The following is a 23871-nucleotide window of genomic DNA, read 5'->3' as shown; positions in this document are numbered from 1 at the left end:
AAACTTTGATTTGGAATTTTCATTTTTCATGTGTGGATTCAGAGGGGACATTTATTTTGAGGTCAGTTAACGACTACCATTTTTCTGCCCGTGTTTAGACTGAGGCGAGGTAGTGGCCTCCTGCTGTTGACTTCCTGGAACTTGGAGCCTTAACGTTTTCCCTACACTCAAAATCACAGTGCTAGGTGGTGTCTGCCCCAGCACTGGAGGTGGGAGACAGATTGGGTCCTTGACTCCCAGGACTGAACTTAGGTTGGGCTACTTGGCAAACATGAGAAAGAAAATGTTCTTTGAGTAAATAAAACCTGATAAAATGGCCATGAGAGTGGACTCTCCTGTCCCTGCTTTCTCAGTGTGCTGTAGTGTGTGCTCTGTGGTGGTTTCACCACCCTCGTCACCCAGAACCGGAGCGTTTGTGGATCACCACTTATGTCCTGGACTTGGTGGACTGAGTCACTTTTATAGGATTTGGAGAAATTTGCATATAACGCAGAATGCTGTTTCTCTAAAATTTTCTTGGGTTCTAACCACATGGTTTATTGCTCTTTTCCATGGATCCTTTTCTATTCGGTGGGGAAAACATGGTTCTGCATTCAGAACTCACTGACGGTGTGAAGGCTCGCATCTCACTCCCTCATCTCTGACAGACGAATAGTTATAGAATGAGAGGTGTTCTATCTTTTGGTGGAAGTTAACCAATTTTGGGATGTTTGCACAATAGAGCCAACTGCTGAGTATATCCTCATGTGACTTCTCTCTCTACAAATGTTTCCCAGCTTTAGTATGGCCCGACTAACCCCCTTCTGGATGCCTGTGCTCTGAATCAGCACTGAAAGTTTGAAATGTGAAGAACTAATATTTGATCATTTCCTATGTGCTGGGCACAGTGCGAGGCACTGTGTACCGTTTTAACTCTTCTTCTCCATTCTCCTTTCTTCCAGTTGCCCAAATACCTTGGAGTCATCCTTGACTCCTTTCTGTCTTACCACGTCTCCAATCCATCAGCACATCCAGTCAGCTGTACCACGATTTGAACATGCCCCTCCCGCCCACGGCTACCATGCTATCCAGTGACCATCCCTGGCCTGGGGTTGTAGCAGCCTTCTGCTTCCACCTTTGCCCCTGCTTCTCACACTGGTTCTTAGTACAGCAACTAGAGCCCTCCTGTCAAAACATAACACGGGTTGTGTCTTTCCTCAGCTCAGACCCCTCCAGTGGCTTCCATTTCGCTCCGACTAAAAAGTTAGTGTCTGTGCAGTGATTTAGAGGAACATGTGGTCTACCTCCCCCAGTACTTTTCTGACCTCATCTCTTATCCCCTGACCAGTTGCCGCCTCACCTCCATCATACTGACCTTCTCGCTGTTTCTCAACTGTCTGCCTCAAAACTTCTGCCTCAGGGTCTCTGCACCAGCTAATCTCTCTTCCCAGGATGTTCTGTAGCCACATGGTTTTCACCTACACGTTCTTTATCCAAATGTTGCTTCATCACTGAGGCTCTTCCTGGCACCCCCTCCCCCATCTAAAATTGCAACCCTCCTCCAACAGTACCTCTTATCCTCCTTCCCTGCTTTATTTTTTACTTAACATTTATTACTGCTTGCATCTTCTTTATTTATATTATTTATTATCTACACAACTAGAATATAAATCCCATCAGGGCCAAAAATTTTGTCTGTTTTATTCACTGCTACATCACCAGCCCTTAGAACAGTGCCTGGCACGTAGTTGATGGTAAGGAAGTCTTTGTTGATAAGAGGGAAGAAAGGAAAGGAGTTAGGAACAGACAGACCCTAAGAGTTAGGCATTGTCTCAGTTTACAGATAGGACGCTGAGGCTGCAGAAGTTGCCCAAGGTCACAGCTAATAAGTGAAGCCAGAATTTGAACCCAAATATGTGACCCCAGAGCTTCTCTGATTCCCACTTGACTATGCTGTTTTCCTATGGCTGCCTCAACCGTACTTATGGCTATTGTGTATATAGACTCTGTGAATTTGTATGCACGTATATAGTAATAGGAACACATTAAAATGCCTTAAAGAGAATACTTGGCCAGAATCTCTTAGTCTCCTCGATATCATCTGGCACTTAATACACGGAACAGATAAATAATTATCAGCAAAGTCCTAAACCAGATGCCCCTCAACATAGAAAAGTTATTAGCACACATAGCTAAAGAGATGAAAAAGAGCACATTTTTGGAAATAAAGACTTTCAAGTCAAACCAGTGAACAGTCTTTTTGGTCATTTATTCCCAAAGCTACTCTTGGTTCATTCTGGGCTCACTAGGGAGGCCAGCACTTGTCAGTTCCAGAGTTGGCACTGCCATATGTACGTCCACACGCTGTGCCAGGCCCTGTCCCTCGCACTGGGGATACAAAGGTGGACAAGCCAGTCACGGTACTGAGCACAGCTTCAACAGGCTTCACTCCCCTTTGAACTTAAAGGGCCGCTGTCAGTGAATCTCTAGAGTGGTTGTTTTTAAAGGAACAGTCTCTCAATTTTATTTTCTCATCTTGTTCTTTGAAGTTCTGAAGTTGATTTTAAGTCCATTTTGCTCTCTTCTTTTGCTAACTTGGGAAGTTGTGGCACTTATCTGAAGATGAAGAGACCTCCAAGGCGGTGAATTCCTGTTTTCATGTCCCTCTGACCCTTTCGTAGACTGCAGCAGTCAGTGAAGACCCTTCTTGCCCATCAGCAAAGCCACAGGCACCCTGTGAAAAGAAACGATAGCTGTTCATTCTGTCTCAGGAAATTTTTGCTGTCTTGTCTCCTACCTTTGCCTTGGACTTCGGATGACTTTTGTTTTCTTCCCTAGATACTGGGAAGATTCTTGGATACGACCTTCAGCTCTGTACCTGCAGCCCAGGAACAAATGATGCCTGGGCTCCCACTTGTCTGGGAGAGGTGCTAGGAAATCAGTCATCAACTGTCACTAAATATGTTTCTAGTTACATCCAAACATACGGGTGTTGAGGGACATCATTTTATGTTCTGATCCCTATCTTGTATTGTTTACTATAGATAGGTACCTGCCTTCAGAACCTTCAGCTAATAGTAAAATAAGCAGTGGTGGCAATAAGTGCAGAACACTTTTAAAAGATATGGCCGTAGAGAGAAGAAAATAGAAGAGCAATAGCTTGAATGGAAGGGAAAGTTGAAGCAAGGCATTTTGAAGATTGAGCAGATTCAATTAAATTTGTCAGTCTGAGGAAGAGGCCAGAAAGATTGAAGATATGGGAGAAAAGATGATAGAGCCATATCTAAGACAGGGTCTTATAAGAGCACAGAAGAAGGATCTAGAATTAGGAAATAAGCCATTTATTCAATTTAAGATGGACAAGAGGAAAGAATTTTTTTTTCCTTAGTAAGGTAGAATCTATCATTTCTGTGAAGTGGGGATGGGGTTAGGTGCTAAAGAGTTGAAAAGAAATACAAAGCAAATCCTTTTTTTTGCTCTAACAGTGGTCCAGGCACCGTCCTGGGTAGTGGGGGGCAAAGATGGACAGCCTTTCAGGGGCTCCCTGTCATCAGAGCATGGACTCCGAGCTTGCCAGCATTGCATGTAGTTGCCCGTCTAGCCTTGTGAAGAAAACTGAAATTCAAGACGTGGTTACCTTCTGAATTTAATTTTAATTTCATAAGCTGTGTCCTTAAACTTTTTAGAGTCAGACCTCTAAACCAGCAGTATCCAATTGAAATATAATGTGGGCCACATTTGTAATTTAAAATGTTCTGGTAGTTGCATTAAAAAAGGAAAAAGAGGGCTGGCCCCGTGGCTTGGTGGTTAAGTGTGTGCGCTCCGATGCTGGTTGGCCCGGGTTCGGATCCCGGGCGCACACCGAGGCACCACTTCTCCGTCCATCCTGGGGCCGGGTCCCACATGCAGCGACTAGAGGGATGTGCAGCTATGACATGCGGCTGTCTGCTGGAGCTTTGGGGGGAAAAAATAAATAAATAAAATCTTTAAAAAAAAAGGAAAAAGAAACGGATGAAATTATTTTTAATATTTTTATTTAACCCATTATATTCGAGATATTATCATTTCAGTTTGCAGTCAATATGTAAAAATAGTCAAGACGTTTTACATTCTTTTTTTTTACCTTAAGTCTTAGAACTCCAGCATGTATTTTACACTCCCAGCATATCTTAATTTGTACTGATCACATTTTAAGTGCGCCATAGCATCCTCTGGCATGTGGTCACCTTATTGGACTGTTGAGCTCTGAGAGATGAGACTCCAGCCATGTGGTATGGACTTGTTTGGTGTGGTTGAAGAGCAGAGTTGCGAGTCTCGGTCTGACTGGGTGGTTGGAATACGCGGCTGTGGCGTCTCTGCGCTACTTTCTAGTCAGCTTCCTGTGCTTGGCTGAGCGGTTCATTCCTAAGATTCCCCGGCTTCTGTGGAGGAAGAAAGGTGTTGAATAGAGAAAGGACCTTTATACGGTTTGCTTTTGCCTCCATCGTTGCAATGAAAAGTTTTCTACAAGATTCTAATAAATAGCTGTCCAAGTTATCTTTATTTTTTCCTTAGGTTATTTGTTTCCTTCCTTTTTTCCTCTTTTCCTGCCTGCTTGGCAAAATTTAGAAAACATTCTGTTTATGATGTGTTTTAATTTGGTGGTATTTCAAATACAGGCATAATGTTTATGAAGTAAATTTTTATTTTTAAAAATGAATTCTGCCTTTGGTGGCATGTTTAGAAAACAAGTTCCATAAACATTTTTTTAATTATGGAAGAATCAATCAGTAGAGTATTGTATAGTATATGTATAGTTTAAAGAACAATCAGATAAATACCAGGACCTACCATTCAGCTTAAACAATAGAACATATTAGAATATCATACTAACATAATAGAAAATACTGATACTTTTGAAACCTTCCTGATCACATTCCCTTTCTTCACTTCATACCCTAAGGTAATCTCTGTCCTGAATTTTGTATTATTCACACTTTCTTTTCCCTATATGACTTTACCATGTTTGTATCTGTCACCAAACAATGTACTTATAATTTTGCCTGTTTTGAACTTATATACAAAATCCTACTGAATATATCCTTGTGACCTTTTTCTAAAACTCAATATTACATTTTTGAGATCCATCCATGTTGATATGTGTATCTGTAGGTCGTTGGTTTTCACTGCTATATAGTATTCCATTGTGTGGATGCATCACAATTTATTTATTTTACTGTTAGACATTTGGGCTGTTCCAATGTTTTGCTGTTATGAATATGAATGCTGGTGCTACTAACATTCTTGTTCATGCTTCCTGGAGCACACGCAGCAGAGTATCTCCATTAAATTATACTGAGGAGCGGGGTTAATGGGTTTTGTTTCTTGTCTTTTCTTTTTTTCTTCTCAGACAATGCAAGGTTCTTACAACACTTTGCCTCCATTTCCCCTCTCCTATCATCTTTGCTGTTGTTGTCATGTATTTTAGTTCTACATATATTATGTTTAACCCTCACAAAACATTAATTTTTTTGTGTTAAATGGTCAATATTCGTTTAGATCAATACACAGATTTGTCTTGGTTGTTGTCATTTATCCTTTTCTTTGCATATCCATGCTTCTGTCTGGGGTCATTTTCCTTCTGCTAAAAACTTCCTTTTGTGGTTCTTCTAGCAATGAATTTTCTCTCTTTTTTCTGAAAACATCTTTATTTTTTCACTTATATTTTTGAAAGATATTTATACTGAATTTAGTATTCTGGATTGGCAAATTTCTTTTAGCCCTTTAATGATATCATTCTGTTGTTGTTCCATCATTTCCATTGAAAGAGCTGTTGATATTATTGTTGCCCCTCTGTAGGTGATATGTCTTTTTTCCTTTAACTGCTTTTAAGATTTACTCTTTGTGTTTAGTTTTTAATAATAATGTGCCTAGATATGGGTCTCCTGCTTGGGATTTATAGAATGTCTTGAATTTGTAGCTTGATGTCTTTTGAGAATTTTGGAAAATTCATGACTAGTGTCACTTCACATATTACTTGTGCCCCTTTCTCTCTCTCTGTTTTCCTTCTGTGACTCCAATTACGTGGAAGTTGGACTTTTGTACCATGTCCCATAAGTCTCTGATGCTCTTTTCCACATTTTCACTCCCTTGTTTTTTCTTCATGCTTTGATCTGGATGTTTTCTGCCAACTTATTTTCTAGTTCACTAACCCTCTTTGGTGCTTTATCTACTCTGCTGTTTCAGCTATCTATTGAAATCTTAATTTCAGTTCTCTGGTAAAATTCTCCATCTTTTCATAAATGTTTTTGAATATTATTATCATGGTATTTTAAACTCTGAGTTTAATAAAGTGTCTGGATCACTGGTGAGTGATCTTCTCTGGGTTTTTTCCTTAGTTTTCAGTCATTTTGTTTGACATACATATCTGGTACTTTTTATTGAATGCTGGACATTGTGTACGAGAAATTTTAGAGGCTCTGGCTGATATTAGTTTTCTCCAGAGAGGATTTATATTTCTTCTTTCCTTCTACCTTCAAGTACCCAGTGCTTTGTTTTCCCCCCATGTGTATCCCCTGCAAAACTTGTTTTCTGAGCTTTTTATTTTTAGTAAGGGGTTTATAACAGCAAGAATTTCCCAGAGGGACTTGTATTTCAGTAAGGATCAAAGCCTGGTGTTTGACAAGAAGAGTCTTGAGGAAGGATTCTTATTTCAGGGATGGACAGTGGAAGGGGCTGTGTGTGGGAGGTAGAGAATATATCAGCCTCAACTCCTGAAATCCTAACAGAGGCTCTTAAGGAAACTTAGTCCTACAGAATCAGTTCTGTTTAGACAAGAAAATGGGTGAATCTTTTTGATAAACCAAGGTTAATTAGCTCTTTTCTAAGTAGAAAGTACATTGAGCCAGAGCCCCTATTTTCCTATCTTTCTAGTAATTGAAGGTTTCTCTTAAAACCAACACAAGACATCAGAATAGGTCCATTAAGTCACCTTTAGAAAGGGCAGCAATTGAGTTAAATGGATTGTATTTTCTTCCTCATTCCAGGACTTGTTTTTTAGGCCTGAAATCTGTTAACCTCAGGATGGCTAATTCAGCGGGGTTTAAAAACACCAGATCTGCAGGAAGTAGCTGGGTGTGCATTCTAGATGTCCTCTCCCAGGTCACCCTTTGTGGGGTTGAAAGATGCCAGAGGTAAGAATGCCTTGTGAGAGGCCACTAAGGAATCCAAGGAACGTCCCAGGCAAAACCAGAGGTTTCTGAGAAGTTTTTGGGAAATTAAACTGCAATTTTATTTTTATTCCAGCCCATCTGAAGGGTGGAAACGTTTGAGTCCATTTTAAAAAGAACCTTCTTTTGGCCTTTCATTTGAGCCTGGGATCAAGCTGGTCTCAGGAGAAATGAAACAGGACTTAATTTAAGTACCTTGAATCTGAGGTGCCTCCCATTCCCATCCTACCCGCAAAAGATAGGTTCAGCTTCCCTCATTCTCCCAGATGCTAAAGACCCTTCCCAGTCTGTGGTCTTACCTAGCATTCATCGTACTTGCTGGGGAATAACTTCCCTGAACATTACCTAGAAGTGAAGTCTTGACCTTTGTATGTCTAGCTTCCCTCAAGTGCAGGCTCTATCCCACCTGCCCCTATAAGAAGTTAGTTAGTAGTTAGGAAACTGTACCTTAGTTTCCACTGTGAATGCGGTATCACTCTGAGATGGGTGGGGGGTGTTGGGAGAGCAGAGTGGCAAAGATGGAGGGAAGAGGAATGAAGACGGGACTGGACGAACTTTCACTGTCTTTTCTTACCCTAGCAGCATGGCTGGTTTTCGCGTAGTCTCTCCCCATAGTCCTCTTGTACTTTCACTCCCGTAAAACAGTCCTTGTGAGAGCAATAGCTTCTTTCTGGAGTTAGCTTGCTTGACCAGACCAGCTCCAATGAAGCAAATCTTTTAGCTTTGGTGCTCCACCTCCTTCAGCAAATCCTTCTGTCCCTGGAGCAAGAGCAGCCCTTTCTCCACAGGCAAGAGCTCTTGAAGTCACTGGTCCCAATCCCCACCCCTGTTTGGCTTCCATTTTTCCTCCCACCCTAAGTGATACACACTAGTACTGTGATCTGCTGTGGTGTCACATGACCCACGTAATGGACGTTTGCAGAACCTCCTCTTTCTCTGGGGCCAGTTCAGGTTGTGAGAGTGATAGCTGTGGGGAAAGGAGGAAGGGGAACCTGGGCTGCGTGGCCGAGGGCGAAGTCTAGGTGATGCAAAGGGATAAGGTGTCTGAGTTGGGGTGTTGTTAAAGAAAGGGGATTGGAGCCTGACCCTCTTTCTTGCCCAGGGATTTGCATGTAATTTTTCAGAAACTTTATCATTTGTATACTTCTCTCAGCTACCTTCCTTTGTCACTAGCACTGCTTGGGAAAGGAAAGATGTCTTTCCTGGTGTCTCTATAAGATTTTCACTGGCGTTCAGGAAGGAATTTTCCAGGGATACAATAACAAAAATTCTGGTTGGGTTCCCTCTCTAGATTACCCGGTATTGAATGTAGGTAGATACTTAGCTGACTTTTGTTGGAGATATTCGTGGTCTTTCTGTTTCTGTACACCGGGATTAATAACAGAGCCTACCTCACAGGGTTGTTGAGAGGATTAAACTAATTAAGTGATTTCACAGATGTGAAGCCCTTAGAACAATGCCTGATGCGTAGTAAACACTGTTGGCCAGGTTTACGATTCCAAAATTACACTACGGTCTTCAGAGGTTGGAGGCTTTCTTTTACCTGTTCTGCCACATACTCACTTAAAAATTTATTTATTTTAAAAAACCAGTTGGGGACAGATTTCTTTTTAAAAAACCTCATCAAGATGTTTCAAACCCTTGAAACGTATCTGACTTTTTCCGTAAGAAACTCAGCTTATTCTGGTGCCTTGCCTCTGTGATGGTTCTCTGTGATGTCACCCGTCTTCTTTCTTCCCAAGTTTTTGGCGTTAAAAAGAGTATATCTATTCGTTTGAAATACAGAGTAGTTTACAAGAATGAAGTCCTTGTGACTGGGAATGAGGTAAGCCCGAGCTTCTTTTCTATTGTGAAATGTTCCGTTTCATTTCTAAATTTCTGTATTTTGAGTTTTAGGTCTATTTATAATTGACTTCTTTGTGCTTTCCTTTGTTCCAGAACGGGTGTGAAGTGATTCCTGTATTGCAGGCTGAGACACGCAGGATTGAGTTGGGGAGAAAGAAGGAATGGAGCACTCACTAGAAGAAAGAATAGGATTTGCAGTCACAGCCCTTGGCATTTACACATTGCTTTGTGGTTTTTTCCCCAAATACTGTTAGAACCAGGATCTCTTTGGATTAGCCCAGCGGCTCTGTGGGTGGTGTTCTTCCTGTTGTATGGATGAAGGCGCTGATCCCTGACGAGAGTGTGTGTGTCTTGCTTGTGTCCACCCGGCTGATACTAGTGACAGAGCTGGGGTCAGGACTCTGCCTTCCAAAGCCTGTGTGCTTTCCTGGAGTTGAAAGAGTTTATCCGCCAACTCGGGCGTTATGGTGTGACCCCATCAGAGGGATTCTCTTCCACATCATAATCTGTCTCCTGACTCAGTACTGAGGCATGGGCCATTAGCCTTGTTAGCACGGCAAAACTGGAGGTCTGTCATGGAGTGGGAAGGCTTATTCCCCTTGACTAGCGCTAACTGTGCAAAAACCCACATGCTGGCTTCTCTCTGCGTGCCTCAGGGGGTTTTCAGCAGTAGACAAGTGGAGGCCTGGCATCCTCAACACGATCCCCTGGCCCTTCTAGGGAAAAGCCTACAGAGAGGCCTCGCTGAGGAAGAGCTAAAAGGTGGGCCACCATCCCATCCACAGGGTTTGAAGATTCAACCTGCCCACATGATTCTTTATAATTGGTATAGAGCAAACAGGACACTTGTCTGTTGTTGAAAATCAGTCTTCCTGATACTCTCTGTGTGTGTTCTGCTTATCTCTGTGCTTTAGCCTTGTAGCAAACTCTACTAGTCTTTTGTAAAGAAAAAGCAAAATCCTGTTGTGAGAGTGCTTCAAACCACTCTAAGCTTCTAGATTAATCTGAAACAACATCTGAGTTCACCACTGGGTCAGAGTTGCAGAATAGCAAGAGCGAGTTGCCAATTCATCAGGCGTGTGTCTTGGGCTAGTTAAGAACTGGGACAATCTTGAGGTCTGACTTTGTTGCTTGTGTTTAGACCTTGGATGCTGAGATAATTCTGGGTGGCTCTGGATAACTTTGTTTCTTAACTGAAAAGGAGTGTCTGTTGCCTGATAAGTGTTTATCCGTGAAATAGCAACATGGTGTGTGTCTTAGGGTAGGAGGGCTTTTAGATCTCCAGAGACCAAAAACACAGCAAGGTCATTGGCTTAGGCCTGTTACTGGAGTAGAATGTCAGTCCCAGCTTTAAAAAAACCTATTATTCTTATTCAGGGTCTCTCTTCTGGATTCTTGCCACTTTCTCTCTTTGCCTTAAAGGCTCTACATAATCATAACCAAGTAGAACTGAAAACAGACAAACCCGCTCTGCTTTTAATGAATAGAGATCTGGGGTCCAGAAATACCTCTTTCCTGCCAAACCTCAACTTGTTCCCTGCCTTTTTTTTAATGCCCCTGCGCAGACCCCCAGCCCCCTCACCATTTGGCGGAGTGAGGACTGGCTGTTTGGTCTGCCCTGTGTCAGTGACAGATACCCACTGCTGGCTGGGTCACATTCTCCTTCAACTCTCTCCTGTTCACAAGTTATCACAAATGGGTTTTCAACATCAAGGCAAAACTCACACTCTGAGAATCATTTTTAACTGTGGCATTTTAACAATATGAAACAGAGTGAAGTAGTGAAGACCTTAGTTTTGAAGTGACTTAGGTCTGACATGACTTAAAGGAGGTTTTCATGCTAGTATACCAGCAGAGTTGAAAATGACTCTGATTTAAGCCTCCAAACTACTTCTAAGAAACTTGTAAAAGTTGATGGGCTTATTGTGTGCCAGATACTCTGCCAAGCATTTTGCTTTATCTCCTTAACCCTTCAAAGCAACCCTTTAGAGTAGAGAGTATCTGTTTTGTTGCAGATGGGTAAGCTGAGGTTCTGGAAAGTTAAGCAGCTTTCACCAGCTTTCACTATTTAGTAAGTGACAGAGTAAGAATTTGACTCCTTTGCCCCTGCCTTTTGACTATGTTATGGCAGCCCCCGCCAACCTCATGTCAGCCTTCCTTACAGGCACAATGTGTAGCTGGGTATTCCGAATTTAAGGGTTCAAGTGTAGCTTATTGCAGGCAAGGCTGATCACAACTGGAGCCGTGCTGGTAGCTCAGACTTGGGGCTGTATAACTTGATAGCTGGAGGAGCACAAGACGCTCCCTCACACTGCAGAGTCTGTCACTTCTCTCCCTTTTCCTGTTATACGTGGTCCCATCCGCCCTGGTGACAGGAAAATACTGTCACCAGCAATTACTCAGTGGAGCAAGGATGTTAAAGAAGACGTTTCCATTACGTAAATAACTATGAGAGAAGTTCACCCCAGAGAAGGGGAGGAATTCAGGGCCAGGCTCCTGTTACGCTGGCCAAATAGCTTTGGCATCCCATGCTTGCTGAATATCATAAAAGGGTCAGGAAAACTGATAGGACAGAACAGAGGGACACAGTGTGACTTTTTTCTCTTGCACCGTTCGTTCCAACATCGACTTGAATTTTGGTTTTATGAAATCAACTGTTCCCGAGCCCAGTCCCAAACCCGGGCTAATTTGTGTGGCTCCATTTCCGTAGACAACAGGATTATTTTTGGAAGGTGGGAGATGGACACGCAGTGTGTGATAGCCATGCAGTAGAACTGGCGTCTTGAAGTACTTCTGAGATTTTTATCCCCTTGTTGGAAATATGGCTTCATAGAAATTAACGACTTTGGGCTATGGCCAGAACTCACAAGTGCAGCGTGTGCTGGGCTTCCTTCAGTGAAAGAAGGGGGGCCATCACTCTTGTCTTTGCAAGTGTAATAGCAGGTTTTCTGAAGGACATTCTGTTCTTAGAACCTTTCATCTTCGTTAGCTAGGACAGTATTCACTTGCAGCCTTAAGTTTTTTGTCGACTGAAATTGCTGCAAAATGAGCTATATTGACTTAAGTCTCTGCACATTCTCCCTCTGGTGTTGAGGTATTGCTTATACCAAGTGCAGTTATAAATTATCTACAAATAACCTTCCAATTGCTAGTGGCTTTCCCAGTGTGTGAGGCCAGCACATGCTCCCCTCCCTGGTGCTTTATGCCCCCTCCGCGGAAGCCTCCCCTTTACTGGGGATGCCCTGTGCCAGTGCTTTGCATGCACACTATCTCATTTAATCCTCACGATAGCCCCACAGAATCTGATTATCCCCATTTTGTATATGAGGACATTGAAGTTCCGGTAACTCAATACTGTTTTTATTGAGTGCCTCGTATGTATCGGACTCTGTGCTAAGTGCTTTACATGTAGTATCTAATCCTTACAGCATCCTTATAGGTGGATACTCTGATTCCCATTCTGAAGATGAGGAAATGGAGGCTCACAGAGGTGAAGTTATTTGTCCATGACATCGTAGCTATTAAATGTTAGAGTCAGAATTCAAACTCAGGAGTGAATGTCTTTCCGTTAATGCCACAGACATAACCTCCTGGCTGAGGTCCTTCAAGGCAGGAGGCAGAAACTACTTCTGCTTTATGATTCTCATTCACTAGCCTGGCGCACAGTAGGGGTTCCATACATGTTTGACTGACTGGACGCAGAGCTGGACTGTGCTTGCTCATATCCTGATGATTTTCAGCCTTTGCCCCAGTGCCTCTGGGGTTAGTTTTCCCTTTGAATAATCTGAATATCTGCCTCCAGTCTTCATTTCCCATTTTGATCATCCATGAGCATGCCATGGAGCATCTGCTCTGAAATAATTTTAGAATAAATTTGCTTTTCACTGCATTTGGCTTTTCTTTTAAAAATACATGGGCAGAACATGGGGGCAAATGGGGAAGGATGTCCTGCACCAGTCGCTCCCACGTGATGTTGTAGCTCTCTTGGGTATCTCTGCTCTGTTTTGACAGTCATCTTCAAAGTCAAGGACATGGGTGAAATAACACTTCCCAGCCTCAGAGAAGACCAGTGCCAGAGGGCACCACTTACTGGAATCACCTCCCTCTCCAGCCCATGTTCGCACCCTATCTTTGGGGGAGAAATAAGATATGAGGTGTGATTTACTTTCCCACTGAGGTGGAGAATGAGAGATGTAATTAAGGACGACTAAGTGCTCCCACAGTGAGAGAAGGCCACAAGCTTTGTGGTGCCTTGGATTCAGTACTCAGAAGCCCAGTGGACTCGCCCAAAGCCCACCCTTTGATCACGGTACCCTTCATCTACCTGGCTTCGGTTTGGTTCCTATAAAATGTCTCTCTCATTAAAATCTGATTAACTTCTCCTCTGTATGAGTTTGTTTGGATCACAGATTTCAACATCTTCCCAAGTTTTCTGAGTTCTCAAAGTCACCTTTCAAGGGGTGAAGACTTTTGTAATCATTTCCTGTAAATATCTTCGTATCCTTTACTTCTATTCACAAGTGACCAAGGACAGTCCCATTGGCTTGCACAGTCATTTTTATATAGACGGAGAAGTGGGAATTCAGACGGAAGTCCTGGAGTAAGTTGAGTCGGTGTAGGCACCTCTCTATGGCAAAGGTGAGGTGCCTGAGAAGCACATGGAAGAATCCAGCATTTAGAGGCAGCAGTGATCTCTTGGGTCCTCTTATCCCATCCTCCTGAGGTCAGTGTGGTGTTTTTGTACAGAGAACACCCAGTTGGTGCTGGGAGTGCCAAGGCTGCTGCGGCAGAATCAATTGGCAAGTAAGCTTTCGGTGTCAGCTCACTCGTAAACCTTGGATGTGAAACTTGTTTTATTGACAGGAGGTGAGGGGTGTTGAAGGCGAGGCGGTGGTATTAAGCAGTTTACCTAGATTATTCTCCCGTATCCTCTTAGGGGGAAAAAGTATTATGGGATTTTTGAACTTCTTCCTAGTCAGCTGCCAGAAGTAGGTAGACAGAACTTTAACTTAATATCTCTTCCAAGGAAATATCTCTCCTCAAGGAAAGTAAGAGTGTGAGAAAAATGAGAAGGACCTGAACAAGACCCCGAAAGTAGCCTGGGTGCTCCTGGACCTCTTCAGGGGAGCACGCGCCTCTGGAAGTGCTTACAATGTGCTCCTGAAGACAGCTCTCCCACCGCACCACCCTCTCACCTCTTCTGTGGCATCAGGGAGAGGCGTTTTTGTCCAGACCCTGAGTGGAGAACACTGTAGCCTACGTAATTCTGGAATATAGCAGGCACTCTTTTCTGGACCCTTTCCAAAAGCAAGGGTCTCATTTTCCTCTCCTTTCTTGATTCTCAGCTGCTTTCAGTTTATGTCCCAGGCTTTATCATTGGCTGTTTCATGTATGGAATTATCTTCCTCAGTGAGACTCATCCTTGAGAATAGGTCCAAGGCTGCTATTTGTTTGTATCCTCAGCAGTACCTAAATCTGTGCTGGGCCCAGAGTAAGTGCTTAATAAAGACATTCTAGCATAGATCATAGATCACACACTGTCTGAGCTCGAAAGGATTTTGGAACCACCAAGCCCCACGTTCTAATTTTATAGATGGTACCACTCCAAAAACTCACTTAGGAGGCTGGTGTTTATCTGCTGGAAAGAGAGGGGTTTTTTTGCTTTTTTTTTTGCCCACGTTAAAGCCTAGTGTAAATGACCATAACTCTAAACCTTTGAAAGGCCTTCTTCAAATGGTACAGGATGTTCCTCCTTGGACTAGAAGCTGAGTAATAACAGTAAGAATGCTAACTCAATTCCATACCCTGAGCCATTGTCCCTAATCCTTCCAGCCACATGACAGCGTCAGTACGGTCACCATTCTCCAGGTGCCGAGAGGGAGGCTCAGCGGTAGGGCTCCTTGCTCAGAGTCATGTAGCTACTGGAATGGTTGAGAGAGGACTAGAATCCAGTTTAGTAAGATGCCCAAGCTAGTGGCTCTCAAATGGGGTCCCTGGCGAAAGCCCCCACTTAGTGATTCACAGTGCTGGCTTTACAACATCCCATGGTGTCTCCATCCTAAAGGAAATTGTAAAATTAATTTTCACTAACTTTAGTTCTCTAATTAGGCAGGGAGTGACGGGGAAGGTAAGGCAAAATGCAAATAATGATAGGGATTGCATTTCTGGAAAGGTCAGTAATCACTGTCTTAGATCGTAGAAGCACTGGCGTTCGGTGCAAGGAATGAGTGTTCCTGTATCCTGCTCCAGGAACCACTGCTTTATAAAGAATTGCTGTTTCTTCCTCTAGTCCCTCTTCTGTGCCCAGAACTCACCTTCTCCTGTCACTAGTGTCAAGAAGCCTCAGGACTGATGGCTTCCAGGGCAGATCTGTGTAACCTCCTTGCCAAACCAGAATGAAACAGGCTACCCAGTGTACTGGGTCTTCAAGGCAGGCTATTTGCCTTGAATCTTTCCACTGAGCTCTATATCTAAATAACATTCCTGTGAGTTTTCTGAAAGGTTAGTCCTGGGTCATTGGCACTTAAACTACTTGTTTTGGTAGATCCTTCCTGAGAAGGTTAATTATATATTTGATATCCTTCCCTTTTTATGCCTGAATGATGAGGATAAGTACCCTGTGGTTTATTAACTGTCACTTTAAACCTTTTCAAATTGTCTTGTGACAAAACAGAGTTTTATGTCCTTTTTATCCCACTTTGATGGATGAGACAGCTTCTCTGGTTAAAATATGCCAGGATAAATAAAATCTCTCTCTCATTTGTGGGGGCGGATCTTGCATGTGAAGTCATGAGTTCAAGTCTGCCACTTCCTAAGAAAGGGGACCTAACCTGTTAACCATTCCATGTACTTCATCTTTTCTTTTGACAAATGGAGCTGGGCACCTAAGCACTCGGTAATTGTTGAATAAGTGAAAGAAAAGGCATTGCTTTAGGGCAGTTGATGTCTCTAAAAATTTTGATAGCAAACCCTAAAGCAGCAATTTGCCACATTTCCTATTTGATATCCCACTGATTCTTAGAGCAAAGAGCCCCTGTCCTTACCATTATAGAATCCCAAAGCTTGCCTCTCCTCTCCCAGGCCTTTAAAGGCATTTTGTTTATTAAAGGCATTTTGTTATGCCTTTAATATTTCTGTAAATTTGCAATAGAATTGTGGAAGGTAAATGTCATTATGGACTTTTAGTAGTTGTTTTGCAGCTTTGCGTCCACCAATGTAAGCATCCCACAATTGGTGTGTGTCCAACGCTTGAGAATCACTCTCTTGGGACACACAGTATGTGTAATTTAGCAGTTAGTCTCGCTCTCAGTCGTTATTTACTGAATGCCAGCTAGGGAAGGTATCTATTTAAAATAATTAAAATAGTGAAAATAGTGCCAAGGTTTTAAAATTCTTTTCCTTCTGTTTTTAATTGATTCCAGTTTGCGGGGACATTATCTGATGGTTTAGGAAAGACGATGGACAATCGGCATCAGTCAGAGCGGGAATACATCAGATACCATGCAGCCACAAGCGGGGAACACCTTGTAGCCGGCATCCATGGCCTGGCTCATGGTAAGTCACGTGATAGCAGGCTCTAGAAGAATGGCTCTGCTGCCACAGTTCCTTGGAGGTGCCTTTTCACCCATCCAATAGCAAGTAGGAAAAAAAAAGCTGACAACAGTGGAAATCCTGGCTTGGTATCTTGGTGGGCCTGATAGCCTTCCAAGCTCTATTTTATCCTTCTTGCAATTGAAATGTTACAGCCTGTGAGAACTCTTCATTCATTTTCAAAATGTTGTGCGCATTGCAGTTCCTTCCTGTTTTCTGGCTTCTGTTCCCGAGGTGTCATAACGTGTAATCCACTGAACCCCTTTTTAGAATACAGAAGTGCTGCTTCAAGACTTGCCTTCTGCTTACCAATCATTCCTTCCGTAGAAAGTGAAATGTGAAATTGGCTGCCAGGTTTGTGGCCCGTATGTTTTAGAGTCTTGTATAAATGCACATTCACAGGGATTGTAAATCCATGTGCCCAAGAGATATAGGTGATGGCATGAGTGTGTTAAGTCTCTGAATTTGTTTGATTTCTGACTTTTAATGCTTTAATTCTGACTGAATTGCCTTTTGTTGCATTTTTCTCACAACTTCTTAGTGAGGCATTCAAGGCCCTTGGAAATGTAAACCCAGCTGACTTTTCTAACCACAGCCACGCTGTACTTCAGCCACCCAGAGCTATGTACTGCTGCCCAGACATGCCTCCAAGTCCTTGCTCACTCACGTTCCTTCTGCCCTCCCCTCCTTTCAAAATCCTACTCAACCTGTAAGTCCCAACTCAAGTGACATTTGCTCAGTTCTACTGTCCCCAGTTAGAATTAATGACGATTAGAGCACACATGGCAGTCTGGGTTGCATATGTAGCCAGCTGTGTGTCTTGCTTTCCTGATAGATTGTGAGGGCCAGGAGAGCAGAAAGACCATTTTGTGTTCACCTTTATGCTTGCAGTGCCTCACATGGTACCTGGCATATAGCTCATGCTTAGTAATGGTTAGTAAATTGAACTGTTTGTACCAGATTCTTAGGAATAGTCTGAAGCTATCAGAAGTTGTATCAAGACTGATCTAGTTTTGAATATCTGCATTTGGAGGAAGAAAAAGGAATAAAAAAAGGAATAAAAGATCGTATTTCTCTTCGTGCTTAGGACACAATGTTTAGGATAGAGTTTTTGTTTATCAGCTTTCCTAATGGTGAGGGTTGGATCAATATGCCTTTGCTTTTCCTAAGCCTGCCCAACTGGAAAGGGAGCAGCCCCCAAGGAGACATCAAGCTAGAAGTAAAATTTGGCTGAACTTAATCTGTTTATGGACTTTAAAAGTTGATTGTTGAGCAATCATTTGGGGTTAAAGATTTAATCATTCTTTCTAGTAACTGTAATGATAGTGCATTGGACTATTAGAGGACTATTTTTTAATGACTATAAAATGCTTTGCTGTGTATAATTGCCTTTATCTCTCCAGCATCCTTGGGATGTGGAGAGAAAGCATGGCTGTCCTCACTTTTTAGATGGACATATCAGTGTGCTGAGAAAATGGGTGATTGGTTCAAGGTTGCAGAATCCCCTCCCACCAAGGATCATTCAGATAATATGTATAGCATCTCTAGGAGCCAGTTAGGCCAGTCTAAGACCAGGAACCAGTGGCCTTATCCAAGGAGGATCCTTTAAGTCCTGGGTTATATGAAAGCAGTAACCTAGAGTGAGATCCTTCCTTCAGGATGAAAGAACCCTTAAAAGATAATGAGAACCAGAATCCATTCAGTCTCCCTGGTTTAAAAACCAGGGCTCATGCTCAGTTCTCTCCGTAGGCCCTGCTTGACCCAGGGTCAGTGCTGGTATCTCTTCTGCCGTGAAGTTTGTTCAGAAGGTTGGAAAGGCACATGGCCTCACTGGAGCAAACAGACCCAGAATCCAAAAGAAATGTTGTGAATTCTTAGTACATTCTCACCCAAGGAATTTCCTTTACCAATTTGTCTCACTAGAGCTGAAGAGTCTAGAGAGCTTCCTCACACCCCCACCGTCAAAGGGTAAACATCCTGTGAGTGTCCCTGGCACAAGTCCTGGAAATGCTCCCCAGACAGGGCCCTGCTTCTTCCGTGCAATGCCTATGTCCTCTCCAGCCTTTGCCAACTCTGGCCACTTTTGAGGCTCTTTAAGGTCATAGCTGTCAACTTTCACGATGTTTGGAATGTCTTTTTGACCTAGGCTGGTCTTTTGGACCGACTCCATTGAGGTCTGGCTTGCTTTGTCAGCTTTTTGGGGTGCCTTTCATCAACGCTTCATCATTTACTCTGATTGCCTATTCCTGACTTCAGCAAAGTGCACAGTAGCTTTGACCCCATTTCAAACATTTGGTGGTGTTGGCCGGTCACACAGTGTTCTTTGAAAACTGAGGATCTATATTTACTTATTTCTCTGCCCTATATTTTATGGGATCCCAACTTTCCCCAAGGGTCCTATTTGCTAATCTATTGATTTAATCCTACTGTCTGCATCCTCTCCTGATTGCCCAAATACTGCCCAAGCTCTGGAATTGAAAAGAAGCCACTGTGAACCTCTTAGCTTTGCTTTGATTTTTAAAACTGGAACATACTTTACTTCTGACTAATATGTAATATGTATCTTCTGACTCTAAACTTAATGGGCAAATCTGCTGCTTCCCCATCCTGAGTTGGCCTAGCTATGACCTATCAAGAGATAGACAGAATGCCCCTAAGTTACCTTGCCAGGTGCATGGAATTGAGGGGTTTGGCTTTAAATGCTTTTACTTGTGTCCTTGGCCACGTTACAATAGCCCTTGTCTTTTTCACTAGGTATCATTGGTGGGTTGACCAGTGTTATAACCTCAACAGTGGAAGGTGTGAAAACAGAAGGAGGTGTCAGCGGTTTCATATCTGGCCTTGGGAAAGGCCTCGTTGGCACTGTAACCAAGCCAGTAGCAGGCGCCCTGGATTTTGCATCAGAAACAGCCCAGGCGGTGAGAGACACAGCGACACTTAGTGGCTCCAGGTCAGTGGTCTTGGGGGGAGTGGCTTTTGCAATTTCCACGTCTGCTGCCTCTCCTAATCCATACTGATATGTTTAATCATGTACTTTCTGCCTTAATGATGTGATTTTTAAAAATTTGAATACATGTAGCTAAAATTTATGACCTGCCTAATGTGAATACATGAAAATGAGGCACAGAAACCTGGCATGAATTTTTCCAGATCTGCATCTATATCTGTATCTATCTATGTATGTCTACGTCTGTATATACTGGAGATATATACCTATATAGGTATAGACATAAATGTGTATGTTGTTTTTATTCATTAGAGGGGTCAGAAACAGGATTGCATCCTTACAAATCTCCCCTCTTCACCAAACTGACTAGACACCCACCTGCCCATTAAGAAAACTGTCAGGCTGTAGGCTGTCTTGCTCCTAGGCCCCATAGCATAGTTCTAGAATCGCTGCAGATGTGGTTTACCACATGCGTCTGTCTTTCCACTTAAAAGTGCCAGCCAGTCCCCCAACCTCATAAAGAAACTCCCAAGCAATTTGGCGGGTCTGCTGTAGGATGGCGTCTTGTCTTGATACCAGCTGAGACGGAAAAATCAGAGACAGATCATATGGTTCCAAATCCCACAGAACCCAACTACTTTAACTTAGCTATTCGTGTTAGTGGCCTGTTTTAGCCTCCTTTTTTCAGAGTGACTAATTGGGGATCTTATTAATAAATGGTGTAATGAATGTTACAGTTCCCAGCCAAGCTGGACTCCACTTAAGCCCAGAAGGATTTTGCTGTTGCCTAGATAGTAGATATTCCCTGAGTGAATTAGTGTGCCCTTTTAGAATGCCTAGGGCCTGGGCCATGTCCACATCCTGTTCCTCCCTCAAATAGGATTTGAAGTGAAATCGTCCCCAGTTAAAATGAATCCATTTGTTTGTCACCAAGAAAACTTACTGATGACACATTACTACAGTAGGGGAAATGCTTCAGATTGTAGACCGGGCCCATGTAATATGTTCTGCCAGAATGTCTTCCATCTGGAAGCAGCTGCTTTTTAAAAAGGGATCTGTAGAGTTTACTTTAGTTAAGTTACATTCTATTCTCAGATACAGAGCTAAAACAATCCTTGAGTATATTTTGAAGCATTTATGAAGTTAGGAGGAGGGACAGTAGGGAGGTTTCAAAAGTATCTCCAGTTAGTTTTTCCATGTCTGCTTGAAGCCCAAGAAGTCTACCTCCAGTACTTTGTTAGGACAATAAGACCTAACGAAGTATGAGTAAAGCAGATGGCCCCTAAGAATTCTAGAAGAACCGTCCTTATTCCTAAAAATCCCAAAGTGGTCAAGGGACTGAGTGATTTGTTTCAAAAAGGCTCTGACGTATATGTGCTAAATTTTAAAAATATTGTTCTTTTGTGCTGTGAACTTTAATGATGTTGACCAGAAAGAAATCACTTGAATTTTATACACTGTCAGTTTGGAAGTCTTGCTCAAGTTTTGAATTCTTTTTAGGAGTAGAAGAAAGGCACAAAATGGTTACCGCAGAAAGAAAGGTGTTCTTGTCCTTTTACCAGTTGTCCAGCATTGCTATAGAAGGTTCGACTTAGTGTCAGCCACTATACATCTGTCATTCCTTCATTTTCGTTGATTGAAAATTCCCGAAGAACTCAGGTTTGGGAATACAGCAGAAAGCAAGCCCTGGTCTCCAAGGGCTTACAGTCAAACCAGGCAGCAGACGTAAAACAAATAGTCATATAAATAATTATTTGCTAAAATTGTGATAAATGACACAGGAGATTTACAGGGTGCTGTGAGACTATAATCAGAAGGTGAAGGGGAGAAGGAGGTTGGCTAACCTATGGTCAGGGGGGTCAAAAAGGCTTTTCTAGGGAAGTGATATTTGAGATGAAGCCTGAAGTCTAAGTGGGAGTTGGCCAGGTGAAGAGAAGAGAGAATCACCTTCCAGGTAAAAGGGGTACAGAGGAGCTATGCAGCTGGGCTCCAAGTAAACAGTGACTGGGCGGTCTAATTGCAGTTTAACTGCCAGTTTCCCTGAATAGCTATCTGCTTAGCTATTCACTCCTCCTAGAAACAAGCTACAGTGATAAGTGAGGAGCAGCCAGGTAGTCATGGGGCTATAGACATGAAGCTTTGAGGAGGGGGAATTAGCTTCTGTATCTCCTCTCTCTTCCTGGAGGAGCCAGTAGGGGGAGAGCCATGGCTGAAGGTACCAGAGGTGAGTGAGGCAGTTGCTAGACCCCTGTGAATTAAAGGCCTCAAAGAAACTTGGCCCTTTACCCTTTTTTGCCCTGAAAAGGCGTTACAGATTCTTCTGAAACACTTTAACCAATTTCCCTCAGTCCATTTATCTAGGACCAAGAGTAAGGTTCTTAATGTGTTAGAGAGAAAAGAACACTTGACCTGGAAAACAATAGGTCTGGATCCCAACATCCTTTCTTATTAGCTTTGGGCCCTTAAAGTCTTCTAGCCTACTTAAGCCTCAGTTTTTTCATCTAAAAATTAGAGATAAACATACCTATCTATTTATTCTACCTCTCAGAGGTTTGAAGCCCAACCAGAGTTATTTTCATGTGGAAGCTATAAAGGACTATAAAGTGCTGGGTGATATTGTTTTTGAAAGTCACATTAAAGGAGCACAGAGATTCCTGCAGGTGGAGAAATGCTTCAGTGCCTTAAGGGTTTGTTCTGATGACACTGTGATCTCTTAGGAACATTCTAGTTCTACCAAGGGATAAATCACCCTGGTTTCTTGGAAGTGAGTTATAACCATCTCCAACCATCCCAGTTGATTGAACAGGATCCAGGGGTGTTACTCAGGGTTTTTCCCCACTGTTTAGACAACAGGGACTAACAAATGATTTGAAGGGATTAGAAATGAGGTTCTGACCGAAGGCTGACCTGAGCCCAGGGATTGAGCCAGGAATAGAACCCAGGAATCCAAGAGTTCTGCCTCTGAGTCTGCACTTGGAATGAGACTTCTGCTTCTTTTGTAATATTTCATCCAAGTGAAGGCTTAGATCTTAGCATCTATGTTTTAAATGACCCAAGTTTTAAGCAGATGATAGCAAAGTAAGCCATAAAACTGTGAAAGAATACTCCTTCCAGTAATCCATCTGAAGAGTGGCCTTACAGGAAACATTGGCTCCGTTCTGTGTTTATCTGAACATGATTTTATTTACAGGGACCCCCCTGAGTTCTTGTGGATTAAAATGCTTCCCAGTTCTTCTCCTGGTTGCGGTGTGCAGGCGTCCAAAAGACAGCCACCTAACTTTTTTCTGAAATTTCCATGCAGTGTAATAGTTCTCTGAGAAGGCAGGTGGGGGTAGGAGAAAGAGGAGGGTGGAGGACAGCAGAGCCTTTGGCCTCAACATGAATGTTGTGGACCAATATCCCTTGCTGCATTTGTTAACTGGACAAGTATGTGTGGTTTGGAACTGAAATAAGAAGGCTTTTCCAAGGCAACGTTCTGCTGGCTCAGGTTGCGTCTGCTCGTCTACGTGTATTGGGCCACATTTGTCTGTTCCCAAGTAAAGTTTATGAAAATGGCACAGATGCAGCCACACTTGTGGTGCTGTTGAAGCCTTGTGGAAAAGCCCACGAGCCTTCAAACAGACCAGGCCAAGGCAGCACACCATCTGGACAAGCGTGCCCAGTTCTCTGCATGGGTGCCGGTATCTGATGGTAATGTTTGAAAAGATATTTTGGTGGAAAGCTGCAGAGACCCAGGAGCAGCCATTTCACAATAAAAGGCAAAAATACCATTGAGAAGAGAGGAGTTTCCGATTCTGGGCTATTATTTGCTCGTTGATTTCTTTAAATACCATCTATTGTAGACTTTGGGTTGCATGACATTTTAGGAAAGTAGCAGATGGTGATTAATGAAGCTGGGCCCTGAGGTTTCCTCCAAAATATTTCTTCACCTTTTTAGTCAAGGCTCAAAACAGGGGGAAGAAGTGGGAGTTGGCAGAACTTGAAATATTTAAACTAATTTAGCAAAGCTCAGGAGTGTTGGAGCTTATCTCTTTATTTAAGTTAGATAAGGAGGAAGGGGGAATTTGAAGGATAATGATAGATCAGTGTTTAAGAATATAGCCATCAGGACGCTGATAATATTCTGGAATCCCAGCACCCTTGTATTGTGCACATAGATGTAAATTCCAGTTGCTCTGAGAGCTTTTGAGTGACCTTTTGGTTGACTCCACAGAAAAGATTTATGGTGGGCGAATTTGACTTTTTCAGTAAAAACACACCCAAGACACCACGCCAAAATTTGTTAAAAGACACTTTCCATTA

The 23871-nt window shown here is 42.7% G+C and overlaps 1 protein-coding gene across 7 annotated transcripts in view; it reads left to right on the top strand.

Annotated features, from left to right (window-relative positions):
- VPS13D (vacuolar protein sorting 13 homolog D) overlaps positions 1–23871 on the top strand; it is a 255871-nt gene that overhangs the window by 186804 nt on the left and 45196 nt on the right. For all 7 annotated transcript variants that reach the window (XM_087446782.1, XM_087446786.1, XM_087446783.1 and 4 more), the window contains 2 exons: positions 16454–16586; positions 19377–19572. In XM_087446782.1, the coding sequence (XP_087302908.1) occupies positions 16454–16586; positions 19377–19572 (329 nt within the window). The remainder of the gene's footprint in view (positions 1–16453; positions 16587–19376; positions 19573–23871) is intronic.

This window comes from Ceratotherium simum, chromosome 22 (assembly GCF_057802395.1).
Source record: "Ceratotherium simum simum isolate JZ-2026a chromosome 22, ASM5780239v1, whole genome shotgun sequence".
In the NCBI taxonomy this organism is placed as follows: Eukaryota; Metazoa; Chordata; class Mammalia; order Perissodactyla; family Rhinocerotidae; genus Ceratotherium; species Ceratotherium simum.
This window is presented reverse-complemented; position numbering and strand designations above follow the sequence as displayed.